This window comes from Myxine glutinosa, chromosome 6 (genome assembly GCF_964187855.1).
Source record: "Myxine glutinosa chromosome 6, kmMyxGlut1.1, whole genome shotgun sequence".
Lineage (NCBI taxonomy): Eukaryota > Metazoa > Chordata > Myxini > Myxiniformes > Myxinidae > Myxine > Myxine glutinosa.
In genome coordinates this window covers 122420071-122441395 of record NC_136266.1, presented here as the reverse complement: position 1 = coordinate 122441395, position 21325 = coordinate 122420071, and the positions used below count along the sequence as shown (strand labels likewise).

The window sequence follows — 21325 nt, the reverse complement described above, 5'->3', positions numbered from 1 at the left end:
CATGGTGACGCTGCACACTTCAACAACAAAGAGCAAACCAAACTAAATGTCTGAGGTTTAAATAAGACAGGTTCCTCCAAGATCCTCTCTGACGATGTTCTAATCATTTGCACCTGAGCTGGTGCACCTGATTCAAATTTTAGGTATTTGAAGTAGTGATAAATATCAGGGTGTACTTTCTTTTTCCACATTTAGACCATGGGCCAAGCAGTGGAAATACTTCTAGTTTATCATTTTCGTGACCCACATCTGGTAACCACGTGAATTTTTGTCTGATGGGAGATAAAAAATCATTGAACAAGAATTCACCACTCGGTAAGTCCAAAAGTTGCACACTAATTAGTATTCTTAATTAGTATTAATCATCCAGATGCACAGCACCCTCTTTTGTCAAGAAATTAAAAGTTAAGTACAAACCTATGGAAAATAGACAAATTGAAACACAGCAACACTTACATGACAGAGAACGGTAAAAAAAAAATCAATGAGCTACACATACACACACACACACATACAAACACACGCACACACACACACACACACAAAACCAGATACACACATGCACTCACCAATATATTTCTTTGGAAATGTTTTCAAAGGAATCATTGGCACTTCTAAGAAACTTTTCCTTGCAAAATTAATGTGCCCTATTTTACACACACACACACACGCACACACACATTTACATACACATACATCTTTTATTTTCAAAGTAATTATTGGCACTTCAACGAAATATATCTTTGCAAATGAGCCCAATTCATCCCACCCCACTCTCTCATCTCTCTGTCATATTATGATTAGATTATGTCATATTAGATTATGTCGGCACACTTTAGGGCTGTAGCAAAACAACATTTTTTTTAAAATAAAGTTTTCAAATTATTCATAGCTATTGGCCTAATGTAACCCAAAAGAGAATAATCAGACTGTTGACTCATGGAAATACAGCCCTATTATAATATTCACAATGTCTGAGTCCAATCTGGGGGCCAAATAACAGGCTTCTCTGCTACCCTCTCATCCAGAACTTACACGTATATCTGTGTCACAACAGAGTAGCTAAATGGAATGAAGCTACAGCAGCAGGTTAACAGTGTGAAGTTGTGAACACTACACATCTTCATCTTCTGTGTCGGAGTCTTCATCTAAAGATTCTCCAGCCACTGGATTTTGGCAATCAGTGCACTTGCACAGATTAGTACATGGTACATTATGCTGCCGGCAAGAACATCTTCCCTTGTTTTTACCAGTTGGCATCTGGCAGTTTGTCTTTTTGCAAGTGCAGTACGTCAGTTCAAGCAAACTGCTTGGAGCAGGGGGTTGTTCATCCCAGACAACATCTAGACCTCCATCTTCCACTTTCCATCCATGTCCATGTGGGCTTGGAATGTCTGGGGTCTGCTCCAGACAGAGATGATGTACTGCAGCCTGGTAATTTGCTCTCTTTATGTGCTGTCTCAGTGAGTCCTGTGTTGGTGGAAGACGAGCTTCTTGCATCAATAATTGGCAAATAGCCTATTGTCGAGACACTTGGAACTTCATTTTGCAGCAAGGTGTTGCATCCAGTCCACCCAGGAAAGATCTTGTCAGATACTTCGGCCATTTTCATCAGTCTCAATGCCAAATCCAAGTCTCTTGCAGATTGTTGGACTGGACGGTGATTTTCTTCCATCAGAGAAACATCAACTCCATATGGCTCAGGACCAGCACGTTTGTTTCCAAAGTACTTCTTTATGTTGGATTCTGGGGGTTGAATTGATCTCTCTCGAGTTCTTGGTAAAGATATGGGTTGTGGAGACTGTATATCAGTACACAGTGATGTGGAAGGCCATTGCAGTAGGATACCGTTTGTGTTGTGCGTAGTACCTTTACCAGACAGGGTTTCTTCACCGAAGTCATTATTGTCCCAGACAACAGTGGTAAATGAAGACTGAGTACCTGCAGGAATAATGTTAACACCCAGGGCAAGCTGCCTCTTTGCAAGAGCCGTGTCATGTTCTAAAGTGACTGAATTGGACACACTGTGGCCTAGTCCATTTAGGATTCCTATCAACTTGGCCGAGCCCGTGATGTGTCTTACGGACATTGCCAAAGACGTGTGCTTCGGAAGAAGCATCCTTCCTTTTGATCTTATGTACATTAGATCCTGCGCCACAGCAAGCAGACGTCGTTGTGATTCATCAGGGACTGAAACCTTTTCAGACTCATTTACATCCTCACTTACCCCAGTGCTCCATGCTAGAAAATTGTACAACTTGGTAGGGATGAGCTCATTTATCTTATCTACTGACATATCATTGGCTAATGGAGGCCATACTGTATTTGCTTGCACATTACTCATGGATGCCTTCAATTCTTGAGCAGCATGGAATAGTTCCCTTAAAGGTTGTGCTATTCTACATGTTTGGTCTGGGAGAATTGATTCACTGCTCTCGCTGTCCTCACTAGTCACATCTTCAACAACATCTTCTACCACCTCCTCAACATCAAGTGTTTCAACAAATACTATGTCACTCTCACTTTGACGTGATGGCTTGCAAAAGCAGAGAACAGGATATGATCTCCTAAGCCTTGTCTTCAGACGACCAGATTTGAATGAAGAGGCATCAATGCTTTCCACATGTTGCACCTCTTTAATGAATAATCTGTTTAACTTAGTAAGTCGCAGAATCTCTTTTCCTTTGATTATCCTTTCTGAATCATCGGCAGATGCACCACTGGCATCAGCATCCGAAGACGACATGAGCGTCGCCATGTTTGCTAGAGTCGCTTCTTTGAAACGCGTTATCTGATTGGCTGTTGCTTATGGGATAGTCCGATGCGTTTATGAAAGGACAACTATGACTGGATAATTTTAGCGAGGTCCTTGTCGAAATTATTGAGGTTTTTTTCCACTTTTTAAAATAATGGTGGAGTTCTGAGATTGCCGAGTTATATGGTATGCTTTTAAACATGTTTTTGGACAATAATATTTCAACATTGATTAGTTACTCGATGTGGGTCACGAAAGTTAAGAATTCTGACCGACGGCCCACGGTCTAATGCGAAATTTGCATTTATGTTTATTTAAATTATACAATGGACTACAAAATGTAAATGTTTCATGATATTTGTTATATTATATCACCTTTATCTATCAATATTATTGAAATGAAGATCAAATAGCTGTATGTTGAAATATGTTGAAAAAGTCAAAACTTTACATTGGGTTTTCTTACTTTTTCACATGACTATTTGTACATACATACAAATTTAAGTTTTATTCTGAGCTTGAGGTTCTGGAGGTCCTATTGATGGACAATTTATAGGGTTGCAGCAACAAAAAGTTTGGAGCCACTGGTCCAGTGTATAACAGTTTTGTTAAATCCTCAAAATTCTATTTGTTTGAGGAGGATGTGTGCTCATGGTGAGGTTTATGCCATTTCTACCTCCAGCTCTACAATGGCGGGCCCAGTTGGGTGGACAGCGCCTTGCTTCACGTCGAAGTACCTGTGAGACACGGTCATCAGCATTTCCTCTACCCAATGGCCATGAAAACGAACGGGCCACTGAAATGCTCCTCCAACTTTTCATTCAATCATCATCAACTGCCTGTAATGCATATCTGCAGGTTCATGAAGACTTTGGGAGGAATAAGTGGAACATCCTAAATTATATATGTCTGGGACTCTGGGCTCATTATTCCAACCACAATAATGACGTTTGTACCATGCATGTGGCTGTGGCCATTTAGCCATTGTGCGTGGCTTCTCCTTGTGGGCGTGGCTACTTGGGTTTGGATGTTTCTTGGAAGGTGGAGCTGTATGTTTTGAAAGGTACCAGTTGCCCATTTGTTGTGCTTCATGCAGGCACGTCTGACGACTTTGATACCTGCTGCTGATCATCCTAAAAGCAGTGTGCCTGTGTATTATCGAGAAAAACACCAACAGCAAGATATTCCTGATATACTGGTATGTATATATTGAGATTAAAAAAAGGTTTACATCAATTATTTGTTTGTTTGTAAATGCATTTGGAAGAATATTTGTACATTTTGATCATTTGATTGTTGAAAGGTAATTACAGGAAATACAAGGTACTTTGACGTAGGAGGAGGCCATCATGATCATCATGGATGTGCATTTCTGCCAATATCCATGCATCCCTCCATCCCCAATGTTTCTAGGTTTCCTATCGAATTCCTGTTTAAAATTAACCTATATACCATTTCCGCTGCCACCACTTTGAACTGCAATCTCAGACTACCACACCTCATACAATAACAGCAATTCACACTCTTTAAGCAACAGTTAATTTCATAGCCATAATGGATCAATCTGAAAGCAAACAAAACTAGGAAGCATCTGAAAATGCAAAGCCCGTCCGCATCCGTATGTATTCAGACATCTTATTCTTCTTCTTCCATATGCTCAAAGTAACGACAACAGTTTTTTTTTTTAAGTACAAAATGAAAATTGATGATTTTATGCAGCCTTGACCTTTGACCTTTCGATTTAAAAAGCAATCGGATTGTAGCTTTTGATTGGTGAACCAATTCAGTGACCAATATGCATATTCTTAAAATTTCAGGTCAATCAGGTTAAAATTGGTGATTTTATGCAACCTTAACCTTTGACCTTTTGATCTCAAAAAACAAATCAGCTTCTATCTTTTGATTGGTGCACCACTTCAGTGCACTCTTTGTATGTTTGACATTAGGGGCGCATGCAGATTCTTAAAATTTCAGGTCAATTAGATGAAAATTTTCGATTTTATATGATACTGACCTTTGACCCTTTGAACAAATTATTAATTTGCCTTCTCCATATTCTCATAAAAAAGCTTTGTTGAAAATTCGATTTAAAAAACTGTTATGGTAAATTTAAATTTCAGGTCAATTGGATGAACATTGATAATTTTAGTTGATACTGACCTTTAACCTTTTGACTTTTTGACAAAATTATTAATTTTTCTTCTCCATATTATCATAATAAAGCTTTGTTGAAAATTTGATGACAAAACTCAAATCGTAAATTGAAATTTCAAGTTAAATTGGATGAAAATTGAGGATTTTATGTGATGATGACCTTTGACCTTTTGACCGTTCGACAAAATTATTAATGTGCCTTCTCCGCATTGTCATTATAAGGCTCTGGTGAACATTTGATGAAAAAAAAACAAACAAATGGTAAAAACTCTGTGGCCCACACACACACACACACACACACACACACACACACACACACACACACACACACACACACACACACACACACACACACACACACACACACACACACACAAGTGATTGCAAAACCCCATCTCCTGCTGTGCATGGGATGGGGTTTTTTGGGCTAAAAACAATATTAATGGCAATATACAAACTTTTCATAAACAACTTAAAGTAATGCTCTCCATATTATGACAACAGGTTATTTCTATATTTGAAATAGCGACTTAATTATAGATCACATGTTTTTAAATAAATAGTAATTGGACAAAAGAGTAAATAAATTGCTAAGTTGTTGCATAATATACTTTTGTAACCTTTCTATCTACTGCACATGGTGAAGGTAGGGACCGACTGATTAAAATCGTCATTATGGGTTTTACACCATAATACAAATACACTGCATCGATGCTTTAAATCATATGCAAGTTGAGTATTCTTTAAAAACACTTTTTATCACGTTATATTCAGCTGGTACTTCAGAAAGTCTTTTTCCTCCACAGAACTGCAGTTGGAGTCCTTGTTTACACATCACCTGCCAAGTTGGTCGCCTTTCCAAACAAGAGAGCGCTGTGGTAACTCTGCACTCACGCCTCTGGGCATCGTCTTTCCTTGAGGAGAAGCGTTCACTTCTGGCTCTGCACACAGTCGCCCACTTCCAGGTCACCAAGATGCCTCCAGCCAGGCTGCTTGAGGGTGTATTTGCTGGAAGGGTGTTGGTGAGCCATTTAAATTTATTTTTTTTGGTCAGCACTGATTGAACTACAGATTGAAAGAGACACGGTCAGATGTCTTATGTAGATCCAAGATTCTTGCCAAAATCAAGACTCTCTGCTCACCTTCACTCCTTCATTCCTCTTTTCTCCCGCCTCTGGAACAAACTCCCTCACTCTCTTCAATCCCACTCCACCCTCCAGGTCTTTAAAACAGCTGTTCACCACCATTTCTTATCCTTCCCCATCCAAAACCTTGATCTTTTCTACCCCCGCTAATTTCGGTCCCCTTGTGTTTTATACCTCTCCCCCCCCCTCCGCTTCCAACGCCTCCTGCCCCCAAGCCCTCTCCCTCCCACACTTCTCCCTGCTCTCAAATGTTGTGGTTGTGTGCTTCCCCTTCTCTCCCCATCTTGTCTTCCGCTCCCTCTTTTTGTATATTTTGTTTGTCTGGTTGATTTGTTTGTGAAATAAATGTTAGCTCTTTCACGAGCCTCAATTCAGTATACAAAAAAAAACAAAAAAAAACAAAAAAAGCTCTAGCATCAACAACTAATCATATTTTAAGTTTAAAAAAGCCCCTGTGGGGAGTGATAGGGAAGATGGAAGAGCAGAGGTATTTGCAATTTTCGTCAATGTTAAAAATTTATTTTATTTTATTTAGTCAATTTAAAGGGTGATTTTATTTATATCTATATATATATATATATATATATATATATATATATATATATATATATATACTACCGGTCAAAAGTTTTTGAACACCTCAATGTTTCCAGTTTTTATTGAAATTTAAGCAATTCAAGTCCAGTGAATAACCTGAAATGGTACAAAGGTAAGCAGTAAACTGCTCGAGGTTAAAAAAAAGTTAAGGATCGCAAAAACGGGAAAATAATGTAAATTGCATAGTTATATTGTAAAAAAAAGGCCTTCTTCAGGGAACAAGTAATGGGTTAACAACTTACAGCTGTTCTGCAGCAATGTAAGTAAATTAAGCCTTGAACGTTGATGCAAACAATTCCTACAGGTGTCCCAACCTCTGCTGATTACTTCATTACAAACCCCCTGTCTGTATAAAAGCAGAATTGGAACAGACTGTTATTACACCTTCTGAAGCATTATTTGGACAATATTGCACTGCAGGAAGTAGTATATTGCTATCCTAATGGCAAGAAAAGGGCAATTAACAAAGGAAGACAGACAGACCATTATAACCCTTAAAAGTGTAGGTCTTTCCTTTAGAGAAATTGCAAAGAAAGCCAAGGTGTCAGTGAGTACAGTTTCCTACACCGCTCAGTGGAGGAAACTCTGAAAAGGAACTCTGAAAAGGAACTTCTAACTCTGAAAAGGAACTTGGAAACTGGAGGAAACTCTGACAGAAAGAGGTCTGGCAGACCCAAAGCCACGACAGAATCAGAAGACAAGTTTCTGAGAGTCAACAGCTTGCGTGATAAGTGGCTCACAGGACAACAGCTTCAAGCACAGCTTAACACTGGTCGAAGTAAGCAAGACTCAGTTTCAACTCTGAAGAGAAGACTTCAAGCTGCAGGTTTGACAGGTCGAGTGGTAAGAAAGCCATTGCTAAGATGGCGAAATAAGAAAAAGAGGCTTGTCTGGGCCATGAAGCACTGCCAGTGGACTACTGAAGACTGGAAGAAGGTCTTAAAATTTGAAATCTTTGGTTCATCACGCAGGGTTTTTGTATGCCGTCGAGCAGGCGAAAAGATGGTTCATCAGTGTGTGACACCAACTATCAAACATGGAGGAGGAAGCGTGATGGTCTGGGGGCTCTTTTGCTGGATCCAAAGTCGGTGACTTGCATAGAGTGACTGGCACCCTGAACCAAAAGGCCTACCACAGCATTTTGCAGCGCCATGCAATACCCTCTGGTATATGCCTCGTTGGTCAGGGGTTCATCCTACAGCAAGATAATGACCCTAAACACACCTCCAGGCTATGCCAAAACTACCTTCGAGGAAAAGAACAAGACGGTAGGCTTCAAATCATGGAATGGCCAGCACAGTCTCCAGACTTAAACCCCATCGAGCTGGTTTGGGATGAACTGGACAGAAGAGTGAAAGCAAAGCAACCTACAAGTACAACACATTTGTGGGAACTTCTGCAACAGTGTTGGGAAGAACTTCCCGAACAATATTTGATTTCCATTGTAGAAAGAATGCCACGAGTGTGTTCGGTGGTTATATCTGCAAAAGGTGGCTACTTTGCTGAGTCAAAATTTAAATTTAATTTTGTTAAACAAACTGATTCTATGTGTTCTTTTTATCTCCAATTGTTTATTTGTTCTATGCTTAATTTCAGAGTACATTGGGACATTAAACTGTGTAAATTTCAATGAAAACTGGAAAAATTGAGGTGTTCTAAAACTTTTGACCAGTAGTGTATATATATATATATATATATATATATATATATATATATATATATATATATATATATATATATATATATATATATATATATATATATATATATATATGTAGTCACGTCAGACAGCCAGTCATTGTTAACATGGACCAACTGAGCCAGGGGTATCATACCACTGCAAATGACCAAAACAGTGTTTAAATTTACTACACTGACCTCAGTTAGTATTACTCTTACTACATTTCCCCAAGGATTACCCAAATAACGCCAAACGCTTGGTGGAGTCTGTGCCGGAAAGTCAGAAAAACAGGAAGTATCTTATATTTAAAAGAGGGATTATTTACAAAGTATTCAAGGAAAAGGGAAGACATGATGCTCAATAAAAGGTACAGATTTGGCTGTCGATGGACACAATAAAATGGGAAGGAGGAACACATAATCTTATATTCAATGGAAACTAAATATAACCTACCAATGGTGCCACAATACCGGATTCACACAATGAAGCGGGACACTGGGACAGGTGAGGACTCTAGGTTTGCAAGAGCTGATGGCTGCAGGATGATGTGGCACAAGGCCAACGTGGCACAATGCGAAGTGCGGCTCGGGGTGCAACGAATGGTGAAGAGGAACAATCACGATGAGGGATAATGGCGAGAAGATGATGGCCTGTCCAATAATATATCCTCCTTCGGCAGTGACAAAAGCAAAGGTGGAAGAGATGAAAGAGATGTTGCTCCCTGGAAGGTCCAGCTCCAACTGGCATGCAGAAGTGTGGCCACGGCCCTCATAAAGTTAATGGGCAGTGGGTCACACGAATGGCCACCCACTGCTAGTGGGCAGTGCCATATTTTGGGCCATCCCATCCTAGTGGCGGACCTTAGACTCAGTGTTAGCCCCTCAGCCAGTGCTGTGCAGTTCATCTTACCACCATGGCCTGCGGCTCCCTAGCTAACCAGTTTCTGTTGTTTCCATTTAAAGTCATAAATCACTTGCCCATGTGTCTTTCTGCCCAAGTCCTCACCAGGCCCTGCCTGAAAACAGGAGGTTTTGCACGATACGATCCTTCACTATACTGCTCTATAAGGGACACTCACTGCCTCCTCAGCACACGCTTTACAAGATGACTTACTTAGGACAGTTTCCCTGATGCAAGGGGAATCTAAGCTACACTGTCACATGGTACATACTATTCTTAATACAATCTAGCTATGGATCCCCCCAACCCCTTCCACGTAACACAGACCCCTCCCGGGAACCTTGCACTCCTGCCAAGTTTCTCTGTTGGGAACCCAATATTCTGGCCATAACACATACCGTCACACACCTAATTAACTTATCCATTAAAGTTGAGAGGGCATTGGGAGGTGAGCATCAGTTAACCTTACTTGTTCTCCTTAACGCTCTACCTTTACCACAATGCTCAATCTTTTCATAAAATGTACAAAATTGCTATATACAAAAAGTTCTTCATTGATTGCATCCACCTCCTTCTGTTCAAGATGGTGTCCTTAGGGTGGGAGAGAGGATGGCAAAGGCACTCAAAGCACCCAGGCCTACCTTAAATGCCAATTTCACATAACCAAATCATAAACTCCAGCTATTGACCACATTCCCCAGCAGGTGTCACCTGCTCCAGCTGTCAGTTGAGCCCAAAATTCAATTTTGAAATATATCTAGCCAATTTCACGGGCTACCTGCCCGGCCCCATAGCACATATCAATTCATACGTGACCGAGTGGGATATTCCCATAACCACACAACAATAACCATTTATATTTGTCACTATACACCCTAACAAGCCTATGGCCTCTCAATTATCTGCAGGTATGGCCTTAACTTGACAGCCAGGAGGTCCAACAATGTGGGGGTGGGGGTTTAGAAGTGTGGTGCCCAAAGAGGAACAACAAAGTTCCATCTCAAGGGGAATCGTGGACTCCCCACCCACCTGGCCACCCTTCCAACAGCACTACAGCTCCTTTTGGCTGTATTCTCGCCGGACCCACTGGCCTTCCATGGCCTTTCTTGGTCAACAAGGGGTCCTCTTGCCCCATTGCCGACCAATCCTGACCCCCCTCCCCTCCCCCTGTCACACGCTGAGCTACTTGGGGCAAGGCATGGTGAAGCCCCACATTTCTCACTCTCCTTGAGAGCCTAATCATCCTATGGACATGTACAACCTCCCCACCCACAAACCTTACACACAGTGATCCCTTCCCACTGCCATTCATTCTAACTTCACCTGCAGTACACGCTAAAGAGTGTGTTCCTACTTGCATCCATGCAAATCTACCTGCCATGGCCTGCATTCCTGCAAGTCATCAATTACAAACAAAAGAAACAATCACCAGTGAAAATTGGTTTATTCTCTCATAAAACCAGATTTTAAACCTTCCACCCAAACAACATGCTTGGCTCTCATGTACACTCTTGCCTGCCACCTGCACAATTTCTTCAACTCACCTGCATATCCCCAAAGTAAAGCACGGTGAGTTGTGACAATGGGGAAAGGTAAATTTAGCACTATCCAATTACCACAAGGGAGCTCGTTCAATTCCAACAGTCGCCTGCTGTAGCCAATCTTCTTCTTTCAACGATGCCCATTAAAACACAGGACTATCTCCCCAAACTGAGAACCCATTAAATCACAGCGGACTATCTATGGAAAGTTATGGGTGCCTCTCAAGGCCTTTGCCAAACATTCCATAACTTTCCACACTGATCTTCATGAAATCGAACCACCAGGTAGACCTAGGCAAAAGCTATAAGCCTATTGTTTTTGAGGTCAAAAGGTCAAAAGTCAAGGTCACAAAAAATTGGCAATTTTCATCCAATTGACTTGAAATGTTAGCAGAATTTTCATATTGCGTCACTCAATTGGTTCACCGATCAAAAGCTAGAGGCCTATTGCTTTTGAGGTGAAATGGTCAAAGGTCAAGATCGCAAGAGATTTTTTTTTTTTTTTTGTATACAAGATTGAGGCTCGTGTAACAAAATTATTAATTTTTCTTTTCCATATTCTCATAATAAAGCTTTGTTGAAAATTTGATGACAAAACTCAAATGGTAAATTCGAAATTTCAGGTCAATTGGATGAAAACTGATGATTTTACGTGAGGCTAACCTTTGACCTCTTGACAAAATTATCAATTTGCCTTTTTTTTTTTTTTTTTTGTACATGATCGAGGTTCGTGTAAGAGCTAACATTAATCACATAAAAACAAACTGACACAAAAAACATATGATCAAGGGAGCGGGAGACAAGATGGGGAGAGAGAGGGAAGCACACAAGTACAACAGCAGAGAACAGGGACATCGGAAGATCTGTGGGAGGGAGAGGGCTTGGGAGGAGGAGATCATCAATCATCAATTTTCATCCAATTGACTTGAAATTTGAGCAGAATTTGCATACTGGATTACTGAATTCGTCACCAACAATCAGAATGATCAATTTAGTCATTTTGGCACGTCAACGGTTTTCTTGACAACAATTTCATCCAATCATGATCAAAAGGGACTTTTGTGATTTAACTATTACCATGTCTCAAACCGTTTTTAAGATATCAAATTATTGAAACTTACACAGTTTATTTGTACCGATGTGTCGAATATGTGTGTAGAATCTGGTCAACATTAGTGAAAAGTTCAGGTCAAGGCAACCTGAAATGTGCTAAACATCTATTAGGCCACAGCAGAAAATGTATAACATTCAATCATGTAAAACACTTGATGGATTCAATTTTCGAAATTGCCAAATTGCTCTTTCTCTGGCAACGATTTTTAATTTGGATTTTGCAAGTATAGTGCTATGTACGACATCTTTCTTGTTCGTGTGACTTCTCTACACTGCTAAATCACTGGACAAATTCGTTGAAATATCGTGATTGTACCTGGGGTGTACATGAGAGGGTTTAGGCCTTAGGGGGTAAAAAATATTACTCCCATGGGTTCAGGGGAGTGGGAGGATTGGGAAAGACCCCAATATTCTCCATGCAAATGTGTATCGAACTTCTTTGAGGATATGCATTACAAGTCATTCTGTCCGTTATTGTGGGACAATGAACTCGTCCATAAGGACAGGTTCTGCTTTAGCATCTGAAGCATACAGGGTGAAGATACAGTATGTGTCAAACCTCTGCCATATTTCCATACATCATAAATAGATAGCCATTTAGCCAAATATCAATTGATGTATGAATGTACTATATGTTCAGTGGGTTAGGGTAATTGTTCAAATATTTTACTTGACTTTTGTAAAATGATGTTTGCAATAATTTTTGCCTTTACATATTTCCCCAATGTTTATTTTGCAAAAGATTTCCATCAGTTATATTTGTTTATTAAAAATAACGAAGAGATGGTTCTCATGTCAACTTGCTGTACGTCGTTTTACCCATCCCATAGTTCGACTGTCATGGCCAAAAATATTGGCACCCTTGCACTTTTTTCAAATAATATACCATTTCTTCCAGAAAATTGTTGAAATAAAAAAATATTTTGGTATCCACATATGTATTTCTTTGGTTTGCAGTGGAACAAAACAAGAAAAGATGAAAAAATTACTAAATATTTGCTGATTCCACACAAAAATCCTAAAATGGCCTGGACATTATTATTGGCACCTTTTAGATGTTGTTAGAAATAATTAGATTTTAAGCAGGTGATTCTTCTTTACTTTGGAATTGAACTCACCTGTGGTGAGTTTCCAGTACCTGCAATATAAAAATCACTCATTCAACCAGTTTGAAGAGAGAAAAGGTGTCATTCTGCTGTTTTGTGTCACTGTGTGTACCACAATGAGCATGAAGAAAAGGGAAAAAAAACCAGAGAATTGTCTGAGAAGGTCAGACACAAGATTGTAGCCAAGCATGGACAATCTCAAGGCTACAAGCCCATCTACAGAGACCTTGATGTTCCTGTGTCCACCGTACGCAATGTTGTTAGGAGGTTTAAGGCCCATGGCGCCGGAGCCAACCTCCCTGGACAAGGCCGCAAGAGAACACTTGATTGAAGATTGCAGCAAACGATTGTTCGAATGATGGAGAAAGCACCTTGATCAATTGCCAAACAGATTCAAGCTGACCTTCAGACACAAGGTACGACAGTTTAAACTCACACCATCCGTCTGCAACTCAGTGAAAGGGGGTTCTAAGGTAGGAGACCCAGGAGGACCCCACTGCTAGGAAAGCCTGACTGGAGTTTGCCAAAACACACCTGAACAAGTCAAAATCCTTCTGGGAGAATGTCCTGTGGACAGATGAGACCAAATTAGAGATTTTTTGGTAAAGCACATCATCTCTATGTTTACAGAAAACAAAATGAAGCCTTCAAAGAAAAGAACATCTTCCCTACAGTCAAACATGGAGGACGTTCAGTGATGTTTTGGGGTTGCTGTGCTGCTTCTGGCACGGGGTGCCTTGAATGTGTGCATGGAATTATTAAATCAGGAGATTCCCAAGGCATTTTTGAGCTCAATGTTCAACCCAGTGTCAGAAAGCTGGGTCTCCGTCGAAGGTCATGGGTCTTGCAGCAGGACAATGACCCCAAACACACCTCCAAAAGCACCCAGGAATGGTTCAAGACAAAATGCTGGACTGTTCTGAAGTCGCCAGCAATAAGTCAAGATCTAAATCCCATTGAACACCTGTGGGGAGATCTGAAAACAGCAGTTGGGAGAAGGCACCCTCCAAATCTGGGAGAACTGGAGCTGTTTGCACAACAAGAGTGGGCCAAACTGCCAGTAGAGAGGTGTAGAAACTCATTCATGGCTACAGGAAGCGATTGACTGCAGTTATTTTGTCCAAAGGCCGTGCTACCAAATATTAAGTCTAGGTTGTCAATAATTTTGTCAATGCCATTTCTTTTTATTTTCTGATTTAAAAGGATATATTAAGTTCTGAATCAAAAAAAGGTTCTGTAATATTAACAGTAAAATAAAGAATTGTGGAGACCGAATACTTTTGTCAATTTCAACTTATCTTTACAGAAAATTGTCAGTTATTTGAAAAAAGTGTAACGGTGCCAATTTTTCTCTGCAATTCTTGATCCGATTGACACAAAATTTTCACCATTGGTGTGCTCTATAGTTATAGCTATATAGTCTGGTATAGGTGTTTAGCTCCTGTATAATATTTTAATGATAATTTTGATGTCATAAGTCACATGGTACAGGCGCCAACTTCGAAACACCGAAAAACTTTGCATCTTTGTATATGCAAAACCGCTCCGTGGAAAATCTTACACATGGCTCATTGTAAAGAACTCTGCATGGGGGAATAAGTGTTGTTAACGATGTAACGATGATGTCATTGGTGCCTTACTTACGAGGTCATAATTCCACAAATTTATGATGTTTTCGCTCACGTGGTCTAGCAGCCATATTGGATGAATATTTTAAAAACGTTCAAAAACAGAAGAGTTGGCTCGCACCAAGTTGTCTGCGCAGGGTAAGTATTCTATGAATACCAACCATCGAGTCATCTTCATGAAACACTTTGCCAACAACATCCCAAAGAATCTCAAAGTTATGTGTCTAACTCTAAATTTTGAAAATGTCAAATGATGATGACTCTTTATTTGCCCCTCCCCCAGCATATCAGGAGATGGGGGTTTTTAATCACTTCTGTGTGTCTGCATGTCTGTCTGTGTGTCTGTGTATCTGTCCATGTGTGTGTCTGTCTGGGCCGTAACTTTTTACCATTTGAGCTATTGTCATGACATTTTCACCAAACCTTTATTAAGATAATACGGAGCAGGCAAATTGATAATTTTGTGATAAAAATGTTAGCATCCCGTAAAATCATCAGTTTTCATCCAATTGACCTGAAATTTCAATTTACCATTTGAGTTTTGTCATCAAATTTTTAACAAAGCTTTATTATGAGAATATGGAGAAGAAAAATTAATAATTTTGTGAAAAGGTCAAAGGTCAGCGGCGCATACAATTGTCAATTTTCATCCGATTAACCTGAAATTTTAAGAATTTGCATATTGGGTCACTAAAGTGGTTCACCAATCAAAAGCTAGAAGCTAATTGTTTTTTTTAGATCTAAAGCTCAAAGGTCAAGGCAGCATAAAATCATCAATTTTCATTTTGTATTTTTTTGAAACTGTTTTTGTTATTTGAGCATACGGAAGAAGACGTCTGAATACAAACGGATGTGGAGGGGCTTTGCATTTTCAGATGCTTCTTAGTTGGCTATTACAACAATGAGTGTTACAAAGTCAAGTCTTTAAATGACTAACATCTCCACTAAATTTGACATCTTTACAAAGAACTTTGCACATTTTTGCTACATCCCCTCTCATTCAGCAGCAGCTTGGACAATTTCTCCTCCCTTGATTTCTTCTCGTGACCTTCGGAGCTGAACTTTGAGAATAACACTGGCTTTCCTTATGACTTATGTCTCGTTGAAGGCTGTCCAAGCTGAGGAGCTCTATCTATGACTTCATGTTATGAGTCGTCAATCCGACGCATCTTCAGTGATGTTATGTGTCCGTTGTGAAAAGGTTACACTGGAAAGAAATGCATTTTCTTCATAAATCCAATAACTTCCAGATTTCATTATTAATATGTCATGTTCTTGAAATGCTCAGTCATTCCATGCGATTGTCATTCTGCGTTTGGTTCAAAGCGATTGCAATATGAAAGCTTTACTTTGCAGGTTGAGACAGTTGTGGCCACTCACTTGGTGCAGGACGTGCCCTACTGGGTGCTGTTCCTTGCGGTTTTGGTCGGGTTGCTTCTCCTGGCCTTACTTATCTACTCACTATGGAAGGTACGGGTAGCAAGAGAATGATTGAATTAGATGAGAAAATTTTTTTGGGGTCAAATGATTTTTGGTAAGAAAGATTTTCATTTTTGGGCAGCACTTTTACTAATGATGATCTGTAGGTTTTTAGATCCTATGTCAATTTGCCCTAAGGATGTTAGAGTCAGCCACAATGTGTGGAATGACACCATTTATAGAGCATTGCAGGCAGGTGCTCCCTTTCTGAGTTTCATTAGTGAGCCATCTTGGTTTTTAAAAGATTACCCAATAGCATCATGGCAATTCTTCCCAGGAATGCAGTTTCACCTGGCAACAGCACCTTTACAACACCTGGCAAAGGGGGATGAGCTCCCATAGGGAACCAACAGCCATCCAGTAAGGAGATGTGTCTCTTAAAAAAAACCCATCCGATTTGGAACAATTCAAGTCATACCAAAGACTTAAAAGTACGTGCTGCTTCCTTGCTTGAAAAGGTTAGAGCATGGACAATCCTCATCGGTTGGCATCCATGGGGAGGAGGCAACTCCTCTTGAGGAAATGCCCCACTGAGTGCGGTGAGAAAAGCGGCGCCATTGTTATGACGTCGCTGGTACCCAGAGTATCGCGGGAGGTGATGGTAGTGACGGCACTTCCCCCAAGCTCAGTGGCTTTGTTAAGTGTTTGTCTTGTCAGTATGTCCATGTCCATGTGTATGTGTGTGTGTGTGTGTGTGTGTGTGTGTGTGTGTGTGTGTGTGTGTGTGTGTGTGTGTGTGTGTGTGTGTGTGTGTGTGTGTGTGTGTGTGTTTGTCGGCTCTATGACGAGCCTTAGCCCATGTATGAAAAAAATACAAATAAAAGGTTTAGTTTTCTAGAAGCTCAGAATCCTAATACTCTATCGATTAATGCCTTCAGCTGTATTTGGACCAATAGCTTTTGGGATGCCAATCCAGCGTCCTCATCACTGGGCCATGTTGCCCATGCAGAAGGAAGAGGGAACAGAAGATTGAGGAAAAGGAGATTAGTGAAGAGGATAGTAGGAAAAAAGTAAAAGTAAAGGGATTGACGAGTTGGTCTGTTTAACACTCCCATCTAAACACTTACCCCATTATGCATTATGCAGCCATTATCCAGTGCCATGTTGACTTCTCTGTCAACTGCTAATGTCCTTGTAATTCATATAAAATTGCACTGATGTCTCCTAATGTTTTTTGTCCTGAATTTGATCATGTACAAGTATAAATAGACCTAACAGGAACGAGAAAGGGAATTTAATTTTTTTTTGCATTCCTGTTGTTATAATTATCTGTGCACACATAATTTTAAACATAATTGTGAAGATGAATTGAGGAATCCTCAGCATTGAAACTCCAAGGATTCATGGGTAAGTGGTTGTTTCCTGGAGCATCACGAGAGGGGGAGGGGCAGGGGGTCGGAGCCACAGCCACAAGCGACGCCATCTTCCTGGGAGCAATCATCTTCGAGTTTTCGAGTTAGCCCGTCCCCTGCACGTCGGGGTTTTGTAATCGTGTGTGTGTGTGTGTGTGTGTGTGTGTGTGTGTGTGTGTGTGTGTGTGTGTGTGTGTGTGTGTGTGTGTGTGTGTGTGTGTGTGTGCCCGGGCCATAACTTTTTTACCATTTGAGTTTTGTCATCAAATTTTCACCAAAGCTTTATTTTGATAATACAGAGAAGGCAAATTAATAATTTTGTCAAAGGTCAGCACCACATAAAATCATCAATTTTCATCCAATTGACCTGAAATTTAAATATACCATTTTAGTTTTGTCATCAAATTTTCAGCAAAGCTTTATTATGAGAATATGGAGAAGGCAAATAAATAATTTGGTCAAAAGGTCAAACGGTCAAAGGTCAGCTTCACATAAAATCATCAATTTTCATCCGGTTGACCTGAAATTTTATGAATTTGCATATTGTGTCACAGAATTGGTGCACCGATCAAACGCTAGAAGCTGATTTTTTAGACGCGTCGCAAGACGCTGGTCATAGAGTGCCCTCTGCTGTTGTTCTTGTTCTTCTTCTTCTTCTTCTTCTTGTTCTTGTTGTTCTTGCAGAGAAGACAAAACCTCAAAGCTCCACCCATTCTGGAAACCATAGCTCCACCCATTGTGGGAGAGGCTTCATATAAACAAATATCCACCATTTTATTAACTCGCATAGCTTTGAGGCCTGTTTCGTAGGCCCGTGGTGTCTTCCTCTCTCACACAGTTTTATTTCAAATCAAATTCGATTTATCATTTCATTTTTCACAGTCGCTAACATAGTTTTAGACTCGGTTGAAAAAAAACGGGAAGAAAATCCGATGAAAGTTGCCCTTTATAGAACGAAATGAATTCTCAAAGGCCTGTAACTTCAAGTCCATTGAGATTTTTTTTTTTTTAGATCGCGGCATGGTCAGTCATACACCGCCTGAAATAACAGATGGGAAAATGCCGAGATATATTAAAAATTCGTCGCCACACACGGGAAATTGCCGAGATATATTTTCACTTTGCACAAAAATAACATCAAGTAATCGAATCAATAGGAATGTCTTGTGCCTATAACATCGACGTTATAGGCACAGCTGCATCTAGGCATTGTGTAACATCGACGCGGCTTTTGTTTTAATTAAAACTTTTTGTACTTGTTTTTTTTCAGATCGAAAGCTCAATGTCAGGGCTGCATAGAATCATCAATTTTCATTTTGTATTTTTTTAAAACTGTTTTCGTTATTTTGGAAGAAGAAAAGAAAGACATCTGAATGCAAACGGATGCGGACATGCTGTGCATTTTCAGATGCTTTCAGTTTTTACTTTATAAATGCGTTCAAAAGTGGCAGAGGTGCGGTTTAAAATCATTGATTCGAGGCTACGAGAGGGAATTTCCTAAAATAAGTAGGCTCAGCAAGGTCAACCAAAAGTTTGTAACATCATGTGGAGGAAACTGAAGGGCAACAGTAAATGTAAATCATAAACCAACAGTAATCCACAACAAGTCACCCACTAACAGAGAGACCCCTGTGTGTGTGTGATGGGTCATGTGCTGAATGAGACTGATGAGCTAGAATGGTTTGATGAAGAAGAGGTTGACGCACAGGGCCTAACGGAACCACCAAGCAATTGTGTCCAATATGTCACTCCCATGACCACTTCGGAAGATCGAGGATCAGTCTGGGAGAATATCGGATCTATGAACTGTATTTTATTCCTATTTCGTTCGCCACACTTGCAGTCAAAAATGGCTTTCATTCGGATGAAACATATTACGCATTGTAAACATTTCACAATTGGCTTGTACCTGTTATATTACCAGATACCATGATTGTGCACAGTGAGAAAAAGAAATAATGTATTTTGTGTCGACCCCTTCGAGCTTCTGCAACATACTCACTTATGATTTTTCCATTCTGGCAGGTGGGGTTTTTCAAGCGCAATAAGCATTACAAAGAAGAACTTGAAATTGAAACGCAGGAAGCATGCTTAAAAGTGAAAGAAAATGGGATGGGAGATTAGGCGTCGGATGTTGGCCTGAAAGTTAAAGGAGTAAGATGATACACTTTCACTTCGTCCCATTATATTCTTACTCTTTGCCAAACAGAACAGACCGCCACAGGTCAGTGTGGAACCAAGTCATTGCTTTGCCCGTTCGTCCTGACAATGTGATTTTATAAGGAGATTAATGCATGAACTCCTTGCTGGGCGCCATTTTGGAAATCCGTTTGGTTTCCACACGTGTTTGCACATCTTGAGTTGAGGCAGAACAATTTCATTTTCAGACATTTATCCGTTCAGTGACGGCCGAGTATTTGAGCCTGAGAGTTTGTTTTCGTTATTAAAGTGCAATATGTGTTTTATCATTTCATGACGATGATGATGATGAATTATTTATCTTGTTTTTTTCATTCAAATTATTTTGATTCACGTAAAAAAAGTTTGGATTGTGTATATATATATGTATATATATATATATATATATATATATATATCCCCTCCCACCCTCCCCCTCCCCCCTCCCATCCTCCCCCTGTCCCCCTCCCCCTCCCCCCTCTCCTCCCCTCCTCCCTCTTCTCCCCTCCCCCCCTCTCCTCCCCTCTCCCCCGTTCCCCTCCCCTGCCCTTCCCCCTCCCCTCCCCTCCCCCGCCCCCCTCCCCTCCCCCGCCCGGCAATGCCGGGTACTTCTGCTAGTATATATATATATATATATAATGTGTATATAAATATAGATTTATCTTTCAAGTAAGATAAGCAATGAAAATTATATTCTTTGTTGTATTAAATGCTTTTTTTTTCTATTAAATTTTTTTGTTGTTTTGAGTTGAATTTTTATAAATAGAGGAATATTTCATTGAGATTGCATATTGCCAATCACTTACATGATAAATTCAGTTGAATGCATAGTTTACAGAAGTGCTTTGCAGGATGGCCTTGAGGTGCGCACACTCGCCTCTGAGCTGTCTGGTCTGCGTCAATTCTCGGCCCAGCTATAAACTGTCATCCTGGTGTTTCACTTGCAGGACGAGGAATCAATGCACGTGCCGTCTCTCGGGAGGACGTCAAGCTCCAGGGCCACTACTCTGGGCCAGTCTTGCTTGTTGGATATTAAAGAAAAGTAGGCGAGTTATCGCCGGCACCATGAACAAATTACAAATTCCTGCCACAGTTGAATGTCAGGCTTGGTCAATTGTTTCCAGAAAGACTTGGGCTACAATTGTTCACCCAGATGACTTCACAAGGTAACACTTGAGACAGCTAAAGAAGAAGAACCCAGTTTGAAGATATGGAGTTACAAAATAAGTTAAGAAGGAGGTTAAAAACCTCCTGAGAACGAAAAACTAGAATAATCTAAGAAAATATTACTTTTTTATACTTTTTAACAAATAGGTATATATGAAGCTGGTGAGGTACCTCCTGTGCTGCTCACGCGTGGGAGCCCGACATCTCAAAAAAGTTTTGAGAAATTTTATGAAAACTCCCACCCACTTTAGGATACGTTCAGGGACCCCAAAAGCTGCACAGAAAAAACTGGTGTGGCTGGACCCAAAACTGTGGGAGTAGTGCTGTGTAAAGTAAAATCAATGTACCTTTAATGATGATGATGAAGCTAATAACATTGACGATAGCGATGATGTTGACTGGGGATGGGGAATGGGGGATTGGCTCTTAATGTGCCATGATGAAGGGAATTGGTTATTAGAGAAAAATAGCAAAAAGTCTCAAGCGAACATGAGATGGAAAACTCTATACTCGGATAATGCGGAAAAAG

The 21325-nt window shown here is 40.2% G+C and overlaps 1 protein-coding gene across 1 annotated transcript in view; it reads left to right on the top strand.

Moving 5' to 3' along the window:
- Positions 1–19924, top strand: part of LOC137430246 (integrin alpha-8) — a 155180-nt gene extending 135256 nt beyond the window's left edge. Inside the window, exons 25-29 of the mRNA XM_068120960.2 lie at positions 3438–3596; positions 3852–3953; positions 5716–5931; positions 15977–16090; positions 19477–19924. Coding sequence (XP_067977061.2) covers positions 3438–3596; positions 3852–3953; positions 5716–5931; positions 15977–16090; positions 19477–19575 — 690 coding nt within the window. The 3' untranslated portion in view covers positions 19576–19924. The remainder of the gene's footprint in view (positions 1–3437; positions 3597–3851; positions 3954–5715; positions 5932–15976; positions 16091–19476) is intronic.
- The last annotated feature ends 1401 nt before the right edge of the window (positions 19925–21325 follow it).